General features: G+C 29.0%; 1 protein-coding gene across 4 annotated transcripts in view; it reads left to right on the top strand.

Annotated features, from left to right (window-relative positions):
• The first annotated feature begins 222 nt into the window (after positions 1–222).
• The window catches only part of LOC107442254 (homeobox-containing protein 1), a 24,565-nt gene continuing 4,863 nt past the window's right edge, over positions 223–19,924 (top strand). For 2 of the 4 annotated variants that reach the window (XM_071180064.1, XM_043054941.2), the window contains exons 1-4: positions 509–935; positions 3,257–3,972; positions 8,793–8,998; positions 15,500–15,697. In XM_071180064.1, coding sequence (XP_071036165.1) covers positions 3,287–3,972; positions 8,793–8,998; positions 15,500–15,697 — 1,090 coding nt within the window. In that variant the 5' untranslated portion in view covers positions 509–935; positions 3,257–3,286. Of the gene's footprint in view, positions 452–508; positions 936–3,256; positions 3,973–8,792; positions 8,999–15,499; positions 15,698–19,924 lie in introns of those variants that run through there. The other 2 variants (XM_016055778.4, XM_016055779.4) reach the window with 2 other exon arrangements.

Here is a 19,924-nt window from a genome sequence, read left to right as displayed (position 1 = left end):
CACTGACGCGATCGCGAAACGAGGAAAGAGTTGTGATTCAACTAAAACTAGTTACAAACTATCAATAGATGCTTAAGTTGACTTTTAAATTGCTATTTTTTGGGTGAAGGGAGGGCTACTAGTATATGTAGTAGATTAATTTGAATTTCCGGTCCTACAAACTAGTTCTAAGCTATGCATTAATAAATCCCTTAAGTAGCCCGCGGGTCAAAATTTGTTAGTAAGATGACCTTGGACTAGATGGCGCTGCTGCGAATATGCTTAAAGATGGCAGCTTCCTTTATTGTGATGGAGTAAATTATGGGTTGACATATTCTGAATCAGAACGGAGCTGTGTATAATGATTATGGCAAGTCGGTCTTCCCGGTGGAAAGTAATTAACAGGCCTAAAACTGTGGCCCCGGTGAAAGCATGGATGGAAAAAACAAAACCGAAAACACAAAAAATTTAGGTAAGTAATTTTAATTTTAAAAAATTAACTTAAATCAAGGTCATCATGCTTTGAATTGAATATATGTACGTTTGGTTGAAGAAGTACACTGCGTCGCCGACATTTTGAATATCGGCATATGCAATTATCATATTTGAACAAAGCATCAGAATATTTTTTTTAATGATTTCACTTTTAAATAAATATTTTTAATCTGTTTGGACTCCATTTTGTTTTATTTTTAATATTGTGTTATTCACTGATTTCTTGCAAACGATCTCGGTTTTCGTGAATATGTTTACATTATGTTTTTGTTTTGTGAATAATCAGTTAACATCATTCAAAAAACCTACAGTTTTACTTGTGATGATTCTAAATGGATATGCATTTTTTAAGATATGCAATGGATATGTTTTTAAAATACCTCCGTTGTAAATTTACAGCGTGGCTAATGCATATTGGAATTAAGATAGATCATGGAAGCACGACTAATTTATTCATATCTGTATGTATGCATAACCAATGCGTTTGATGACATGCATTCTATTTTTTTTCTTTAGAAAAATGACTAAACATTAATAGAATGTAATTAATTTGAAAAATATTTTTTATTATGCAGCATTTTTTTTCTGAAGTTGCTGTTTGTAAATATGATAATTTTATACGCGGCTTTTTTTGTATATGTATACAAAGTTAATTGTTTGTTTTTAGATCAGCAATTTCTTGAAAACTTCTTCAATATGTTTAAAAGTAGTTTGATTTTTGTTTACCTTGTATTATTAATAATCTTAAGCTTTAATTTTTTGAAACGATCTATTGTTTTTAGTTGTAGCTTAAAGTAAAAGAAAATTACAAAACGGTGTATTTTGTTTGTACTATTAATTAGTATTGTGTAGATTTCTTACTAATTAAATGCTTTTAATTATTACTTATGTCTTTATATATTGCCTTTTAAGGGATGAATTAAGCACAAAATAAGCTGTAGTCATAAAAATCTGTAAAATTTATCAACTTTAAACCAAATTTATTTGATTGCATGTTTTATGATATTTGAAATATTCTGCAGTTATTTTCTAACTATGATAAATTGATTTGATTCAACTTAGTGATGTGATTTATGGGTGCAATCTTAAGGTAAATGTTTTACTTTTTAAAAACACTAAATTACTTTCCAAACTTTATTTGGTATAAGTATTATTTACATATTAGAATAGTATTGGTTTCTAAATTGTTAGTGTATTTATTAGCAGTGTTGAAGCAAGCTTTTATGAGTATATATAATACCTATACTTTATTTTCAGCTTATCTTGTATTTAAACGTGTCCGACACTCATAGTATCTTTTTCGTTTATTATAAATTGGCTAATATTCTCATGTGTAAACTCCTTTTAATAACCTTATCTTATATCCTTTGCTATCATAACTTTGAGTGATAAGAGTAACTACAACTTGTTTATGATAGAGCAAGAGCTAATTTCCATTGACTGGGTACAGAGATTTGTTTAAATTTACATGTTGCTTTTAAGATGCTTTTGTATCTTTTATTATTTTTTTGAAAATGTAATATTTTTGGTGTTTTTTTAAACTTAAATTTTTTGCTATATTTTTTTAATTATTTGTTTCGAAAATTGATAGAATGTCACTGAAAATTGGGACTTCACCAATGTTTTCTATCACGTTTAGTTCTGTAAGTAGGAAATTAATATTAAGCTGTTATAAAAATGTATAAATTCGATGATAAATATTAAATTTAAAATGAAATATTTATTTGAATAATTAAACTTCTCATTGATAAAGCTGCAGGAAAACGTTAAAAGTTATATACTTAATAGAATAACAGAGTAGATAAATTCGTGGGAATTTTCTTCATAATATTAAAAGTTATTACCTTAAGTTGTTTAGAATGTGTTTAACCCAGAAAATGAGAGCCGCACCTCAAAATTGTGAACGTTATTACATTATGATCTGGAATTGCATTTCACAACTCTAAAGTACTGGTGATTTTTTTAAAAATATATAATGTAAAACTGTTAAACGTCACTTCCGCAGCATATGTGGGTAGGTCTTATGTCAAAATTGAGTGTTATATCTAAGGAAATGAGAAGAATGTTATATATTGCTTATGAACAAAATAGTTTTTGTTAAACTTGGTTGATAGAATCTGAGATAAAAAGATATAATAATTATAATTAGTTCATATCATAAATTTATTAGAATAAGAATGTATGCTGTTTCATGTATGTTATATTAGTTTGCATTAAAAATTTTAGATTTATCGAGGCTGTATTCGTAATCTTATTGAACGAAAAAAGAAAAAAAAACTAATGATTTTTTTTAAATAAACAAATTTATTTAAACCAATAAATTTTTTAAATGGATCCAAATTATTTAATTTATGAAAGTCCTCTAAAATGAGTATACCAATAAAAGAACAGTGTGATTTTTTTTCTTAAAATTTTGAGTAACTCACTGTTCTGGCAAAAAAGAAAAAATTATAAAATATTTATTGTCAGAATTTTTCACGTGGTTGCTAAGCAACAGAAACTTTAAAATACCTTTGAATCTTACATTGTCAGTATAGACTCTTGCCAACACTGCAAACTTTTGCCTGAAGCTAAGCTACTTTACCAGTATTGTTATTTATAAATTTTATTCATATGCTTTTCCAACTAATTATTTTTTATTTTAAATTTCTTATTTTCATTGATTCATTTTGATGTCATAATTTTTGTTCTGAGAAATGAAGATTTATAACAGATTATAACATTAATAAACTATTATTTGCATTTGATTTTATACAATTTTAACTCTTCTCTCTATATCTAGGTTTAGAAATGGTTTGCAACTAAAGACTTAATGCCTAACAGAGTTGATAATATATCAACCAAAATGGCTAGTGCTTTGTTCACTATTGAACAAATCGAGTTGATTCGAAGGTTGCGGAATAGTGGCATAACGAAGGAACAAGTGTCAATGGCTTTCGACCAAATGGACCGCCTCGATGTTGAGCTAGGAAAGCCATCAACTTCCTCCATCCGCCCCAATTTACCTCATTACCCTACTATGTGCTCATCTTTACAAGCCCTCGATAGAATGGAGAGAGACCATGATTCGAGCCCAGTCTCTAACCATGGCCAAACTAATGGGGTGACTAAGAATAGTGAAAGTCTCCCCTTTTACAAACAAGGGGAGACACAATCGTACTCTAGACCCCAAAGTAGTAGTAACTCTTCGACAGACGGGGCCACTGATGGTGGTAGCAGTACCCAGAATGGGGATGCTTCACCATCAGCCATTGCCAATAATTCATCAGTAGCTTCACCTACCTCCCGATTGTCAAATGAAGTGACAATAATACCTCTTTCCTCATCGGCTTCATCAGTTCCTGTGTCCTACTCATCGGCCGATGGTGTTACAGTACAAAGCCACAATTTTAACCGTTCGGCCGATGGAGCTTCATCAAACTGCGTCCCTATCCAGTGTTTAGTCAATCCTCTCGATTTATTACAAGACGAGTGCTATGAATTGGATGAGCTTAAAAAGTAAGTTTTAGAAAAAAAATTAGCCTTCTTTGTTATTTTGTTTTAATTTTCTGTTATTTAAAAAAATTACTTTGAGATTTATTTCTGATTCAAATATGAGGTTTGGCAACATCACTTGCAGATATAATTCCGTGTCACACTTACTTGGCATTGCGTTGTTGTCCAAGACAATTTTTTAAAAATGTATATGCCTGGGTTGAATTATATATGTAATTTACAAACTACAACTCTACTGCCTCTTTCAGGGGCTAGCATTTATATGTATGGCACATGCTTTCCTGCATGCCTATATTATGTGATGCTTGTTCCAGCTACAGACTGTGTTAGTAAATTTTTGTTGTTTCGATGTATAAGGAGTTTATGTGGTGATGTATTGTAAGTTCTCGATGTATGTTGCTCCTAACTTGGTTCATCGAAGTCTGATTATGCCCACTGCAGTGCCTTGACATCAAAATGTCACTACCCAGCATTTGTATTTGTTATAAATTTAAAAAAATAGAGATAACAATAATAATGATTTTGTGGAATACCGAATATTCGTCCAAAAATAATCCACCGGATACCAAATATTCAGTGGTAAAATAGTGCCATTTTTTTAATAAAAAAAAATCATTAATAAATATGTTTTATCTATTAATAAGTTTAGTCATTATTGGAAAATAGTTGAAACTTAGCTATATTAGGGTAAAGAAGAGAAAATTTAAACCGATAACTAGATATTAAGGTAATATGAAATATTTAAGATTAACAAACCGCTATTAAAAAAAAGCTGCAAAGTTGAAAAAAGAGAAATAGAAAAAAGATATGCTCTTAATTCTTAGAACAAAACTTAAATGTTAAAAGTTTTATTCCGGAAAAAAACTATCCATAAAACATTAAACGAGGTAATGTCTATCCGATATGCCTTTAAAAATGCAGCTGTATCTTAAAAATGCCCATAGAAAACAAAAGTTTATTTATATACAAAAGCAAAACAGAAAAAATGAAAATCGATCTTCATTTTCGATTGAAAATTTTAATTTTAAAGCTTAGCATTTCATTTTTCCAATTACCGTATTTTCAAGAAAAAGTGAAGATTAAACTATAATAGAAGTCATTTTGATTGCGGTATCATAATAAAAATGTCTATAAAAGCATAAGCTATTTTGAAGAAAAGAAAAGATAGATAAAAACTGGAATCATTCTTATTTTTTAAAAGAATGCTAAAAATCTCAATTTTATTTTTTTATACTGCCATATTTTTTTTTTAAAAAAAAGTAACTGTAAAAGAATGACATTCATTAGAAGTAAGAGTTCTATTTAAAAAATTTTGTCATAATAGAAGCATTTTTTAAAAAGAAAAGTTAATAAAAGAAAAAAAAAGGAGAAACAGAAAAAGAAAATTATTCTTAGTTCTAGAATATAACCTCAAAATTGAGAATCACAGTCTTCTATATTAATAGTCTATATCAGGGGTCGCCAAACTTTTTGATCATCGACCCCTATATAATTTTTCGAAATCTCCATCGACCCCCCACAAAAGTAATTTTCTGTTAATTAAAATAGAACTCTATTAGATACTGTGTTTGTACATTTATTTTATGATTTTAAGCATTTATTAAAGTAATAGTACATTGTGTAACAATAGTTTTATGAAAAATATATTAATATTGAAATTTAAATACCTTATTATTAAATAATAAGTAATTATGCATAAGTAGATATAATAAGTAAAGTAACTAAAGATTTACTGCTTCTTGATCAATGAGATGGGTGTGCCTGGTGTTTTTTTACAAGGTTCGCTATATTGGGTTCAAAATTGGTAAATTTTAATTTTCGTCAAAATTGGTCAATTTTGTAATTTTTGTAAAAAAATACAAAGTGTGCTATAGTTTTGTCGCGGGCTGTACTAATCCATATTATTAATGCTTACCTTCGTTTTTGGGCATTGATAATTAGAATTGATATCTAAGCCAAACGAATGATTTTATCGAAACAATAATTAATCCAAAACTATAAAAGTTTTAATAATGACACTGCAAATATTCAACGCAGTTTGCAAAGATAGCTGAAACTGCGTATGATATATTTGCATTTGTAACGTCAATGCTCGTCACACGTGACATTTGGACAAACGCACATATGCATGACTTATAAACTGCGCTGTGTTCGTGTCGCTGCGCGGTGGTATGTAAATACTTGTTTCACCCCAATAAATATACGTTTATTAATTTATGTTTTATAAAATAACTGATATTGAGTCAATTATAAAAAAAATTCACAAATTTTACATTCTTAATTTGGTATGTGTGATTTGCGTATTGAGAACTGTTTTTTCTTTCGACCCACAATCGACCCTTCCGATTCGGATCGACCCTTCCGATTCGGATCGACCCTCATTCGCCCCCCTGTCTCAAATCGACCCCCGCTTTTGATAAATAGACCCCTGGGGTCTATATAGTCCACTTTGGCGACCTCTGGTCTATATTATCTGTCTTACTTTACAACAAAAAAGTGACGATAAGAGATGAAACTCTTTTAGAAACATTGCGTTAAAATGCTTCACTACAGTTATAAAAACAGAAGAACCAGCAAAAATGAAAGAAACTAAGAAAAACATCACAGAAGGGGGCCAACTCGAAAGGTATAACTCATAGCCACTCCTGGGCAAGCATCTGCATTTTGTATTTTTTTTATAAATTGCAAGTTTAAAATATCTATTTGGCCCCTTGTATTATTTTGACCATCTTATGTCTTTACATGTATATATTGCAGGGTTGGGTTTTTGCCGTCAAAAACTGTTTTTTTACATGACCGTGGTAAAAACCGTGTTTTTACCGGTAAAAACCGTCAAACACTTACTGTTTTCTTTCATTTATGGCATATAGCGGACAATATATTATTTTCACTTAATTGCCTTTATAAATGAATGTTGTAAATGATTGCTATTGATTTTGCTACTATATACACCTATTCCTCTAGAAGGATATACATTCATACATAAATATTGTAACATACTTATTAAAAATAGTGATACTTAACTTTTATCATTATAGCTTGATTTGCAAAGGATTCAAAATTTTGCACTTCTTAATAGTTAGAAATAAACAAACAAACAAAAAAACTTGGAACTATTAATAAATTAGTAATGTAATATGCCAAACAAAATGATGCTTGGAAATGTTGAAAATTTTGTTTAGTATTCTAATATTTTACTTCAAATAGTATGATTTGATATAATCATGTTGGGAAAATGCAAAAATCTGTTCTTAAATATCTTTTAACAATTTTTTTTCTAATTTTATTGCCCAAAAATGAATTAATTTTAAATTATAAGCAGTTAAACTCAAATTAAAATACAGTTTTATCAAAACTATGGGTTTTTGACATGACGGTAAAAACCATGGTATAAACCGGTAAAAACCGTCATGTGTCAAAAACTTGCCAACCCTGATATATTGTATTTTTTTTTACTGCATTTGTATTTCTTAAAAATGTTCTAAATTTCATGTAAAGTATCAGTGAAATTTGGTCCTTTTTTCTTGTGTCAAACTTGTAACCCTACTAATGGTTGGTAGTATCTGTAAGAGATCTTTATTGCGTGATTGTATTTACATTTTAACTTCTTAGGGAGAGCATGAGACCAGATACTTTACAATGTGTTGCATGGTTATGTATTTAAAGGAGATATTTCATATTATTAAAAGTACTAAGGCCTAAATGTTTTTCTTTTTCCAAAAAGAGTTGAATGAATTAAAAATATATCACAAATATGTAATGAGCTGAAATTATTTAAAATAAAGTTTTTATTAGGTCTTTTTTTTTAAAAGTTAGATCATTATAAAATGTACTGCATCAAAACTCTGATGTCAGGATATTTTTTTCAGCTTGTAAATCTAGTTTAAATTTGAAACAAGATGTGTAAAAGTGTGTGTCATATCTCATTTAAAAAAATCTTATTTTAAGATAAACCATGTGAAGATCTGATGCAATAATTGTTGAAAAAGCAATAAAAAAAACCATGCGAATTAATGATAAAATTGTCTCAAATACCACATTAAAAAATAATTACTGAAGTACATGGTGAATTTCCACTTTGTAACATGTTTTGTGTTAACAATATTAGGATTTTACAAATAGTGCAATGTCATTGCATTAAAACAATAAAAAAAACATGTACTGAATCATGCATGCTATATTTTGGATTGTAACTCGGGGGTCTGTCCATACCAAATTTACTACCGTTTAGCAGTACCTTCACAAATTCAACTTTAGGAAAAACGGTAGTTTCACTAAGTAGGAAACTATAAATCCATATTTGTGTTGATTTTTTAAAATAATTTTTAATTTTTCACGAATCATGTCTAAATTTTCACAAAGTAGGTAGGTACCTCTCAGAAAAACTAAGACAGACCCCTGTAACTATTTGGTAACTTTACTGTTTGACCATTGACTTCTACTATAAGTTTCTAAGGCATCTGTTAAAGTTGAATTTGAAATATAATTTTATCTTGAAAGTAAAAAAAGTTTCCCATAATGTGAAAAATTGTAATAAAGTTTTTAAAAACTAAAAAAGAAAAATTACCTTTTGAAATAAAAAAATATTTTTATGGATTTATTTAACTAAATGTTAACAAATTTTAAAGAAGCATATATGCCATTATGATATGTTTTTATTCATTTTAATTATTTTATTTATGTTTCTAAATCTTTTAATATTTTCACCTAAAATTTTACTACATTCATCATACAATCACCTAGATTTTATTATTAAAACTGTAAGCATAACAATTATTATTAAATATAGTTACATTCTAATTGGGTTTAATGTTTTCTTCTAGGAAAGGTGAAATGGCTATACTATCTGAAATAAGAAATTTTGTCATGAGGTATAATATTAAGCAAACAATGATTGCCGAAATGACAAAAATGAGTCAAGCCTATGTTAGTCGCTTTTTCCGTGGAGATATACAAGACATGTCTGACCGGACCAAGAATGCCTTCTACATGTGGTATCTCACGTGTAAAAATAACCCATGGAAGCTTAGTAAGTGCATATTTTCTTTACAAAATATGTAGTCCTAATTTTAGTTCATTGATTTTTACTTTGTAATAACATCAATAACAACTTTAAAGTTAATATGGGGTGAGTTGGTCCACTTTTCAGTTTGTATTTTTTTATCTCACTAAGAATTAACCATAACCACCCTGTGGCAGAATTTTTTCGAGCTATGTGCGACAAAACTCTCTATCACTAATATCTTTCTGCAAGATACTTTTAATAATAACAAACATATATGTTACTCATTTAAAATAACAAAAGCACTGTGTTTACAAATAAAAAGCCATAATATATATTTTTAATTGAACATGTAAAGTTTTTTTATTCTAATATTATAGGTGATATTCTTGCATTTAGTTGGGGGGTGGGAACTCACAAATTATTTCCGTCGCATTTTGTAAATACTCATGGCAATAAAAAAAATATAATGAAATGTGTGTGTAGTAGTAATTGCTGAAAGAAAGATCGACGACGAAATCACGCTAATCGGACTCTTAAAATGCGTATTTTGTTTCGAGGTTAGGTTTTTTTAAAATTTTTATTTCCAATGAGCTGCACAATCGGTCTTGCCGATGAGCAGACCTAGTGCGTTCTCCAGAGGTGGTATCCACTCTTTCAGGACCACCACAATGGGTGAGATACCGGTCATGATAATTTGGACGTCTAGTTTCTGCCACACTAGATGGCAGCACCGAGACTCTATTTGGATGCTAAAGTGCACTAGGAATATTGGTCGAGATTAGGTTGTTGTAATGTATAATATCGTATAAAAAGTATCGGACTCAAAAACTTTGGAGAAATTAACCGCAACGACTGCCAAAAAATTCAATAGAATTATTGCCTAAGTAGATACTCAAATGCAAGATTCGAATTTCCCATATACTTCGAAATATATTGTGATATTTAAAATCCAAGAGAAAATTAATATCAATAACTGCTGAAAATAGAATCGAAACATTACATCGATTTACTGTCGGCTTAAATTGAGCGCGTCCAAAAGTGATTATCTAAATGCATGATATAAATATTCCATGTAAATTTCTGTAGAAAAGTAATTTTTTCGTGCTTTTTAAAAGAAAATGTTTCTGCAAGAACTCAGTAACGTTCTGCGACAATGTCGCCTTGTTGCTGCGATTCTGCTACGGGACATAACCATATAGTTTGATTTCTTTATCAAGATAAATCACTTACTTTCCTCCATTCGTGATTTTTTTTAAAGAATGCTCAGTTAATAATTTTTTTCTAAAAATAAACCCCTGACGATGTTAGATATAAAAAATATTTTATCAGGATTGTGTATAAATTTAATTCATATTAAGACATTAAAAAACATATACTATCTTAAAAAAAACCAATTACGGCTATAAAAATTTTGTTTACGAAGGGCAAGGGGCCTCTGCGAAACTTCGAATTATCCAAACAATGTTATTTTTATGTCTTAAAATAATTACTCGTAACAGAAATTGCGAAGCAAAGATTGTTTATTAATTTTAAATTAAAACGTTACAATTTTTTAAAATATTTAGCTATATCAGATTGCTTTAAAGAGCTTGCTTGATTTTTTCTAACAAAATCTTCAAGAATATTTATAGCTCTAAACACAGCTTCACTTACGTCAGATTGTCCTTCTGCATAGCGTCGATATTCTGATAAATGAACGACTGCCTCACTTGAAGTTGGAATTGGCCTCTGTTCTTCTACCTCATCTTCAATATCTTCTTCGTCTTCTGTTGTAATATTCTGATTGTTTAGAACTTCAGATAGAATATCTTTATCCGATAATTCTCCACAAATGTCTATATTTTCATCCATACTGACGTAATCATCGAACGGAATGTTGTCTTCCCATGCAACTGGGAGAGGTAAATTTTCTTCATTAAAAAGTTCGCTCGGGACTGTGTTCCTGATGAATCCTGCCTTCCGAAAACAATTTGCTATTGTTTTTTTGCTGACTTTGGACCATGCATTTAAACACATTCTTGAAGCATCGAGGAGAGTAATGGGAAGCTTTTGGGAAGATTCAGTAAGGAGGTGTTGAACGACTAGACATCTGTAAAAATGCTTCAGATTTTTAATGATGCCGTGGTCCATTGGTTGCACCACTGATGTCATGTTTGGCGGGAAAAAAACAACCGTGATATTTTCCATAGTGGGTATCGATTTATGAGCAGTGCAGTTATCAATAAACAGGATGATTTTTCTGTTTTTTCTTTGGTATGTGCGATTTAGATCAAGTAGCCATTCTTCAAAAATATGCGCCTTCATCCATGCTTTTGTGTTAGAAAGGTATTCTATAGGCTTTGATTTGACATTTTTGAAACACCTTGGACTTCGAGATTTTCCTATCATTAGTAATGGTAATTTCTCTGTGCCATCCATGTTTGATCCTACAAGTAAGGTGATTCTATCTTTACTATGCTTTCCACCACTACATTTTTCACCTTTAAAAGTAAGAGTCTTTGCAGGTATACATTTGAAAAAAAGTCCTGTCTCATCGACATTAAAAATGTCTCTGTCCTGTGTATACTCAATTATTTCGGCAACTTTTTTTTTCCACTCATTTGCTGCACCTTGGTTCACACTTTCCGGACCAACCATCCGGAGCTTGCCTTGAAGCTGCTGTTACCTAAACTGATGGCAAATTCTTCAGCTTTTGCACGTACAAGAGTTCCACTGAGAGGGATGTTCTTGTCCCGTGCTTGTTTAAACCACTTTGCAACACACTCGTCCACGTCAGGATAATCAGGCTCTCTAGCACGCTTGCGATTTCCATTAGATTTCAAAATTCTTTCTTTATTTTTTAAAAAAGTCGAAAGAGTGTTAGGCGCTATTCCAAACTCTTTTGCGATGATGCATTTTTTTTAACACCCTTTTCTACTTCTCGAATTACAGCAATTTTTTCATCGAAAGATAAGGTTTTATACGGCACACGGGGCTTACTAAATGACATGCTGGTACTGAACTATCACTACAAAACTAAAATCACAATGTAGAAAACTCAAGTAATGTCGACTACAGTCCTAGTGTTTAATCCCGTGATTATACACCAGTTTCTCGGAGTCGGATGCAAGGTGATCTCATGAAAAAAATAAACGCACCACTATTGGAGGAACACCTGTCAATCAACTGCAATATGACCTTTGAAGGACGACTCACGTAGACATAACTTTTTTCAAGATCATGAAGACTCGCCTAGCCGGTGACAATTTTTTTCTCCTCCGCTCCGACCAATGACATGTATGCATCCTATCACGTGATTCGAAATACCCTTCCCGTCGTCCTTTCTCCCTCCCCCTTGTCATCCCTAAAACAATTTCCATAATAGCTGAAAATAACCAGAATACTTTTCAAAAATAACTGCATTTAAACTAGATTTTGTCATTTTTGAAAGGGTAAAAACTTCGAATTAAAGAAGTTGGATTTCGAAATAACCAAATTATAACCAAATAATTCGAAGGAGACTAGACTATTGGGAGACTTTTCTGTACTTCTGGCAATGTTTTTTAGCATAAATTGGGTTGCACAACCTGCGGCCCGTGGATCTTCTGAATAAAATAAAACAAATTCGTATGCTATCATTTATTATACTATCAACTATTTTCATGCTACTAAATGCAACTATTTTTTTCATTTTTTTGCTGTGTTTACCCTGTGTTCCAGTTTAACAAAAAGTAAATATTTTATTATTTCAATGTGAATAAAACTGATTTAGTGCAATTTTTAAGTAGTTTTATTATATTGAAAAATAATTTTAAAGAAATTAATTACTTATTTTAAAGAAACAAGTTTTTGAAAGTAATATGAAGTAGTAGGACTAAAATAATTACTTAGCTATGCTTAAATAGAACTTTATAGAATAAAAATAGTATATATACCTTTTAACTGGGGGTTTCATCGGATTTATAGTAATAGTAGTGCAAATTAGTAATGGAAAAAAACAAATAAAAATATTTTGTAACTTTAAAATAATTGAGCCGTGTCTAACATGCTTCTAGATCCAACCTACAATATTACTTCCTATTTTCTATTAGTATTTGTATCAACATCATTGCCTTAAGAATAAAGCTATTTATGTTGACATGTTAGCTAAAGTTGTCTACAGAGCACTGAAAACAGTAATACAAATATTACACAGACATTTTTTTTTTAAAAGGATATAAATATATATATTTGGAATTGATAGTTTTAAATTGCGTGTCATTTGTTGATAATTTGAAAAAAATATGGTTGAGTTACATTTTTCAAGATGTCGATTTACTGAATTGTTCAAATATTAAAATTGATAAAGGAGAAAGTATTTTTTTTAGTCTTTCCCCCCCCCCCCNCCCCCCCCCCCCCCAATTTTTTTTTCTTCTAAAAAATCTGTTATTATTTGTTTTCCAAGTTTTAGATGAAATAATTTCCTTGTGCCTACGAGTATCTCTGTATATTTTACACCAATTTTATATAAAATGAAATTAAATACATGTTACGAAATTAACTTTTAAATATGCTATTTTCTGTGTGCTGAGATAGGCATAATTATATTTGCCAGTCATAAATTCGGAGAAAGTGTAGACGTTATCTAAAAATATAGCCCATGTTATTTTTTTAAGTTGTCCAATTATCCAGATTTTTAATTTATGGGATTGGCCCCAGCAGTTCTAAGTTATTAACGCTCTGCATTATTTATTAAGATTATTTTACCTAACCTTTACAATAGAAAAGTTTTCTAAAAGAATCCATTCCAGAGGTTTAATATTTAAGAACCCTTCATAAAATTCTGGAAAAGGCCCCTTCCCAAAAATCAAATGTCGAAAAGTAAGTTTCACAAAATCAGTAATCTTTCACAAAAATCCAAACTTCTTAAACTAACTTTCACAAAATTTTAAACTCAGAAAAGGATCTTTTTTAAAAATTCTATTTATCTCAGGGTTGCAAAAAAAGCCAGGCTCGCTAGTTTTTATTTAAGAAAGCTGACCTTTATTGGCTTTTTTTAATATTTTACTATGCAAAATTAACATACATATATTTGAATTAATTTTATAATCCTAATATACAATCATGTCATTGTAGTAAATGCTTAACGATTGTTTATATATTATTACAGGTTTTGAAAAATATTAGTTTTGGTAAAAGCCAGCTTTTTTAGGTGGTTTAAAAAAAACTGACTGTTGTTAAAATCCAGTAACCTTAATTTATCTAATATGTATGATTAATAATACATTTTGTTTTTATATTTAACCCCTTCCTTCTCGTTCCTGTGAAAATGACGGGGTGAGTTTTCGCTCGCTATTTCTCGCTCCCGTGATATTGACGGGCATGAGTGTTCAGTAGTAATGCGCCAATAAAACTAATAATTAAGAATAAAACTAATTCATTTATTTTTCCCAGAAAAAAATTTGTTTCTCATATAGCAGTACCGGGATATTTTTAAGGTAATTGTAAATAGGAAGTTTATTTTAAACTAGATACTAGCACTAATCAAATACATGTATTTGGCAAAATAGACACTTTTATGACCGTTTTCTTGAAAATTAACCGATCGTTAAGAGGTTAAAAAGCAATTTTCATGTACATGAAAAGGTTAATTTCTGTGCAAATTAATGCAAAAATACATTTAAATTGCAACAAAATCTTATACTACAGTAATTATGTTTGAACAATATTCAATGGATAAATTAGTGCAAAATATTTTGTGTGCAGATTTGAAGATTATTAAAGGAAACATAACTAGCATGTATCTTAAGTTAACTTTATTATTTAATTTTTATTTATTTTAAAGGCTCTTGTTCATTTTTTTTTCCCAATTAACAAATAGTTAATAGTAAATTTCCATAAAATTATATTTTTCGTAAAAAGAGAATCTTAGTTTTTGATAGAAATAATTGTAGAAATTTCAAAAATAGGATTTTTAAAAATTTTGGTTTTCCTCTTGTGTTATTTATAAACAGGTATTACCAACCATTTTTTAATTTAATCATAGAACACTATTAGCACCATTTAACATGGCACGTATTTTAACTTTAAGAGTATTACGAATATAAATCATGTAAAACATTTTCAAAATATTACATTGATATTTATGTACTCTTGCAGATAATTATTTAAAATTATTGATTGTGTGATGTTAACTTTTATATGTCTATGTTTACTAGAATAATATGTTTTAAATTATGAAGTCGAAATTACCCAGACAGCTAATTGAATTTTACACTCAAAAGCAATTTGAACTGAACAAAGTTTGTCAATTCTGTGTAATCTATTTGAATCTTTTTTTTGAATCTTTTTATTATTCAAGTAATAACATATTTTTATGTAATCTATTTGAATCTTTTTTTTATTCAAATAGTGTTTAAAAATGTAAAATAGGTGTTTTTAGTTGGTATACAAACACATTAGATCATATTTATTCATTACGACAAAAGAGGCTTCAGATAACATTATTTTAAATAACTTTTCACGAAAAGAAAAAAGTTTCCTAAATTTATACTATCTTAATTGCAGCTCAACTTTGCCCAAATTCAGGTGTGAAGCGTATGGTTTCTGAGAGTGGTGATCTTATTCCATTGAAAAGAGAACGATTTACATTTAAAGCTGCTCACCTGGCAGTTTTAGAGCGTTACTATGAGAAAGATCCATACCCTGACTCTCAGACAAGAGAGCAAATTGTTGATGAATGTAATAAAGCTGTAGAAAGATCAGGTATTTAACAATTTAAAAAAAATTATTTTTGTTTAGTTTTATTGTGTGTTACGTGCAGGGTTGGGTTTTTGACGTCAAAAAGTGGTTTTTGACATGACAAGGGTATAATACTGGTTTAAACCGTCAAAAACCCGTCAAAAATGTCAAAAACTAAAGTTTGCCAAGAAAATATATAAACTTCAAAACTACCAACAGTTGCCATGCATTATATTGAAATTTAATTATACTATAGGTAATCAGCAGGTTTTAAAATATTTTTTAATTAAAATTAAGGTAAAATAACAGATTTAAAATCTCAGAAATTTATATTCAAATGCATGTGCAGAAAAATTTTGCACAAAAATTGTTTAAATATTTATATTTAAAAAAAAAATTTTTTTTTTTTTGATACTTAAGAAAATTAAAAGTTTATTACTATGCATTTTTGACATATAAGGAACATATAACTAATATTTATAAGGAACTTACAAGTTATGTTGTATAAATACAAACTTGATACAAGTGTATAAAAAAAATTTTTTAATGTTATACCGAATATCTTTATTATCCAGTATGTTAATTTGAATTTAAAAGTAGTTATATTTGTGAATAATGATAAATATAATTCATATTGTTTATTATATTTATTTATAATTATTACACTTATCATTTTAAAACAATTTTTACCTCTTAATTTTTTCCCCCACTTGTATTAAGAATACAAATAATGCATATCTTGAAAGCAAGAAGTAATTATTCAACAGCTGAATATTTAGATATTCAACAAAACTATGTATATAGTATTCAGCAAAATGAAATTCACAAGTATTTGGATAAACTAAATTTTCAGCATAGTAAATGAATAGGCTGAATATACTGTAAATCGACACTAACTACTCTGTGTATTTAACAGAAAGCACTTAAATTTGTATTGTCTTATGTTAAAAAGATTATTAAGAAGATTTAAAAGAATATTAAAAAGATTTTTCTTTAAAAGATGTCTAATGTACAAAACTGCTAATGTTTATCTTTAAAAATGTCTAATTTTTAGTATAATCTATACTATACACTAAATTTGGTTATAAATAAATTTCTTAATAATATCACTGCAGATTTTCAATAACACATGAAAATGAATACATAATATTACAAAAGATGTGAGCTTTCAAAAGTACAAGATTTTGGTTACTATTCAAAATATAAGTGTTTCTTCAAAATTTTAAATTTATTTTTTCTAGAACATATTTAGAAACACTATCCTTTATAAAAAATATATAAATTTTATGTATTAATTAAATTTCACATATGAATATAGGTTTTTGACATTTTCGACATTTTTGACAGTGAGGTTTTTGACGTGACGGTTTAAACCATGGTTTAAACTGTCAAAAACTGTCACATGTCAAAAACCTGCCAACCCTGGTTACGTGTAAATAACTGTTAAAAATTTCAATTGAATAGTTGTTGTAGTAAAAAGATCGAGTGTTTAGTAGACAGTAAAAAAATGATTATTTGAAATTATCATGCATACTAGCTAATACTATGCATGCTAATTATGTAGATATTTTTAAAGCAGTAAACATTAAGCTCTAAATGTAAAAGGAAAGAAGAAGAGTATTTTCCTAACTTTTATTTATTAATTTGTGTTTTAAAAGCATAAAAGAATTTTTAACAATAATTTATTATACAGCAGTATTCCAATTATCTAGAGGACGAATAAATCTGGAGGACGAACATCCTTTGGGATACCTCTGCTTGCAGCAAACCTAACCTTTAAGCATTGTTTATACTACAATAGAGGAGGCAACTAAACAGTGCAGATTCTATTGATAAGAATGACATTAATTAAGAATTTAATCACAAAACTAATGAAAATCCATTTATATCTTATATGTATATAAATGAATGCCTATCTGTGGATGTAGGTGTGTCCCTTATGGATTTTTAAACCATCTAACTGAAAGTTTTGAAATTTGGCATATAGATAGCTTAAGGAAGGTCACTGTCGACATTAGAACATTCTACAATGAATGTTCAAACGGGATGATCGAAAAATGAAATGGAATTTTCTGATTGGCTAAACGTTGTCGATCTATATATATATTTCTCTTACACGGCAACAAAAAAAAGCCTCATTACAACTCCCCGAATGGCAACGCTAGAAAATCGGCCAATGATTGCCGCTAAAAATGTCACGTGCCAAATCTAGCTGAGATGGCTCAACATATAGCGCCTTTAAAAACGGAAACTGAAATAACCAGAGAGAGCATAAGCTAGGCAGAAGTGAGTAGTCTTTGTCGATAGATCTCTATTTTAGTATTTTGTCGAAAGCGCTTTTTTTTTCACGAATTTATATATTTCGAATTTATTTGACGATTTTTGATTTATATCACGAATTTATTTGTTTTACTAGAATTTATTTGTTTATGCATGTTTTTCCATTGCAATTCACTTACTTCAATTTTTAATAGACTTAATTAGAGCCAGAATTTTAACCTTTTTAAAGAGATATCAGTTTTAGAAATTTTAAAGATTTTATACTATAGCACATTTCTAATAGGTTTAACGAATTGCATGCCATTTATTTGAATTCAAATTTGTTTTAATGACTTAGTATTTACTAAAAAGATGTAATTTTTTTAAAAAGAAAACTTGTTATATGGATTTGAATGATTGTTTTGAATTCTTAGAATTTTGTGCATTTGCAATGTACCTAAGTTAATAGCGAACGAAGCGAGCTTGGTTTGCGAAGCAAACCATATAAGATTGCGTAGCAATTTTCGGGGGTTGGCGAGCATTAGCAATAAGGGGGCGCAGCCCTCTAGTTGTTTTAAATTTTACTATAAACGATTTAGTGTTAAAATATTTTGAAGATAACATCTGTGATATTATTTACCTTATAGATCTATTTATTCAGAAAAGCTAATTACATGTCTATATATAAAAAAAGGAATGCCTGTCTGTATATGGATGTGTGTGTCATTTATAAACTTCTAAACCATCCAACTGAAGTTAATGAAACTTCACATACAGATAGTTTAAAGCACGAGGAAGGTCGCGTCAACATCAGAACATTCTATGGCGATCCGTTCAAGCAGGATAAGTGAAAAACAAAATGAAATTTTCTGAATGGTTAAGCTTTAGCCATTGTTTTATATTTAACTATAGACAGTTCAATTTTTCACATATTTTAAAGATAACATCAGTGATAATTTATAGCTTATAGCTCTGTTTGATCAAAAAAAGATATTATTGCACATATTTAAATATTTGATTTTATATTCGCTATATCAGATAAATTCAATGATTATGTGGTAGCATGCATGGTCTATGTCAAATGTATGCTTTTAAAGTTCCTCTGATATCACATGCTTTTTTTAAAATCGTTTTTCCAAAAAGTTATTTAAAATCAAGGGTTGAATAGAAAAAAATATTTAGGCATTTAAGGGCAAAATTAATGGGAATGTGATACTTATTCGTTTAGGAAAAACGTAAAAAGATCGCCATATTATTATTGATGCCAATGATGCTTAATTAATTTAGGTAATATATGCATATTGAAATAAACTATGTACTAGAAAGCAAAAGTAATGGAGTAAAGATATTTATTTGTTTAGAAGTACCGTAAGAAATCATATTAATGTATTGATTGAAAGAAGAAAATAAACTTATGTACTAAAAAGCAAAAATAATAGAGAAAAGATACTTATTCGTTTTGGGGAGCCGTATGCAATTGCCATATTATTATGCATTAATTGAAATAAAATAAAATAAACTATGTGCTGAAAAGCTAAGTTAAAGGAGAAAAGGCTAATAGGAAATTTGTTAAGGCTTAACTATTGTTGACGCTTAATTATTGTGTACTATTGACAGCAATATGGATTACTGATATTATGGTAATTGGTGCACTTTTAAAAGGAATTCTATAATGTGTTTTCAGTAGTTTTAGAAATATTTTTTCCAGTTTTAGCAAATATAAGTGAATTAATATTTTAATGAATTAGAATTAAAAGAACTTTGTTCCTCCACTACTTAATTATATTTGAACAGTAAATTTAAGATAGATGGAAAAATGGCCATGATCCAAAATCCTTATCAAGTTCTAATAATAATTCTAATTTTTGAAATTTCGGCTTTAGAGAACTGTTACTAATAAATGTATTTCGCACAAAACAGAAATGTTGAAGGGTTATGTAATAAGTACCCAACATACTAACATAGGTATAAAATATTATATAGATATATTTG

This window comes from Parasteatoda tepidariorum, chromosome 4 (genome assembly GCF_043381705.1).
Source record: "Parasteatoda tepidariorum isolate YZ-2023 chromosome 4, CAS_Ptep_4.0, whole genome shotgun sequence".
In the NCBI taxonomy this organism is placed as follows: Eukaryota; Metazoa; Arthropoda; class Arachnida; order Araneae; family Theridiidae; genus Parasteatoda; species Parasteatoda tepidariorum.
This window is presented reverse-complemented; position numbering and strand designations above follow the sequence as displayed.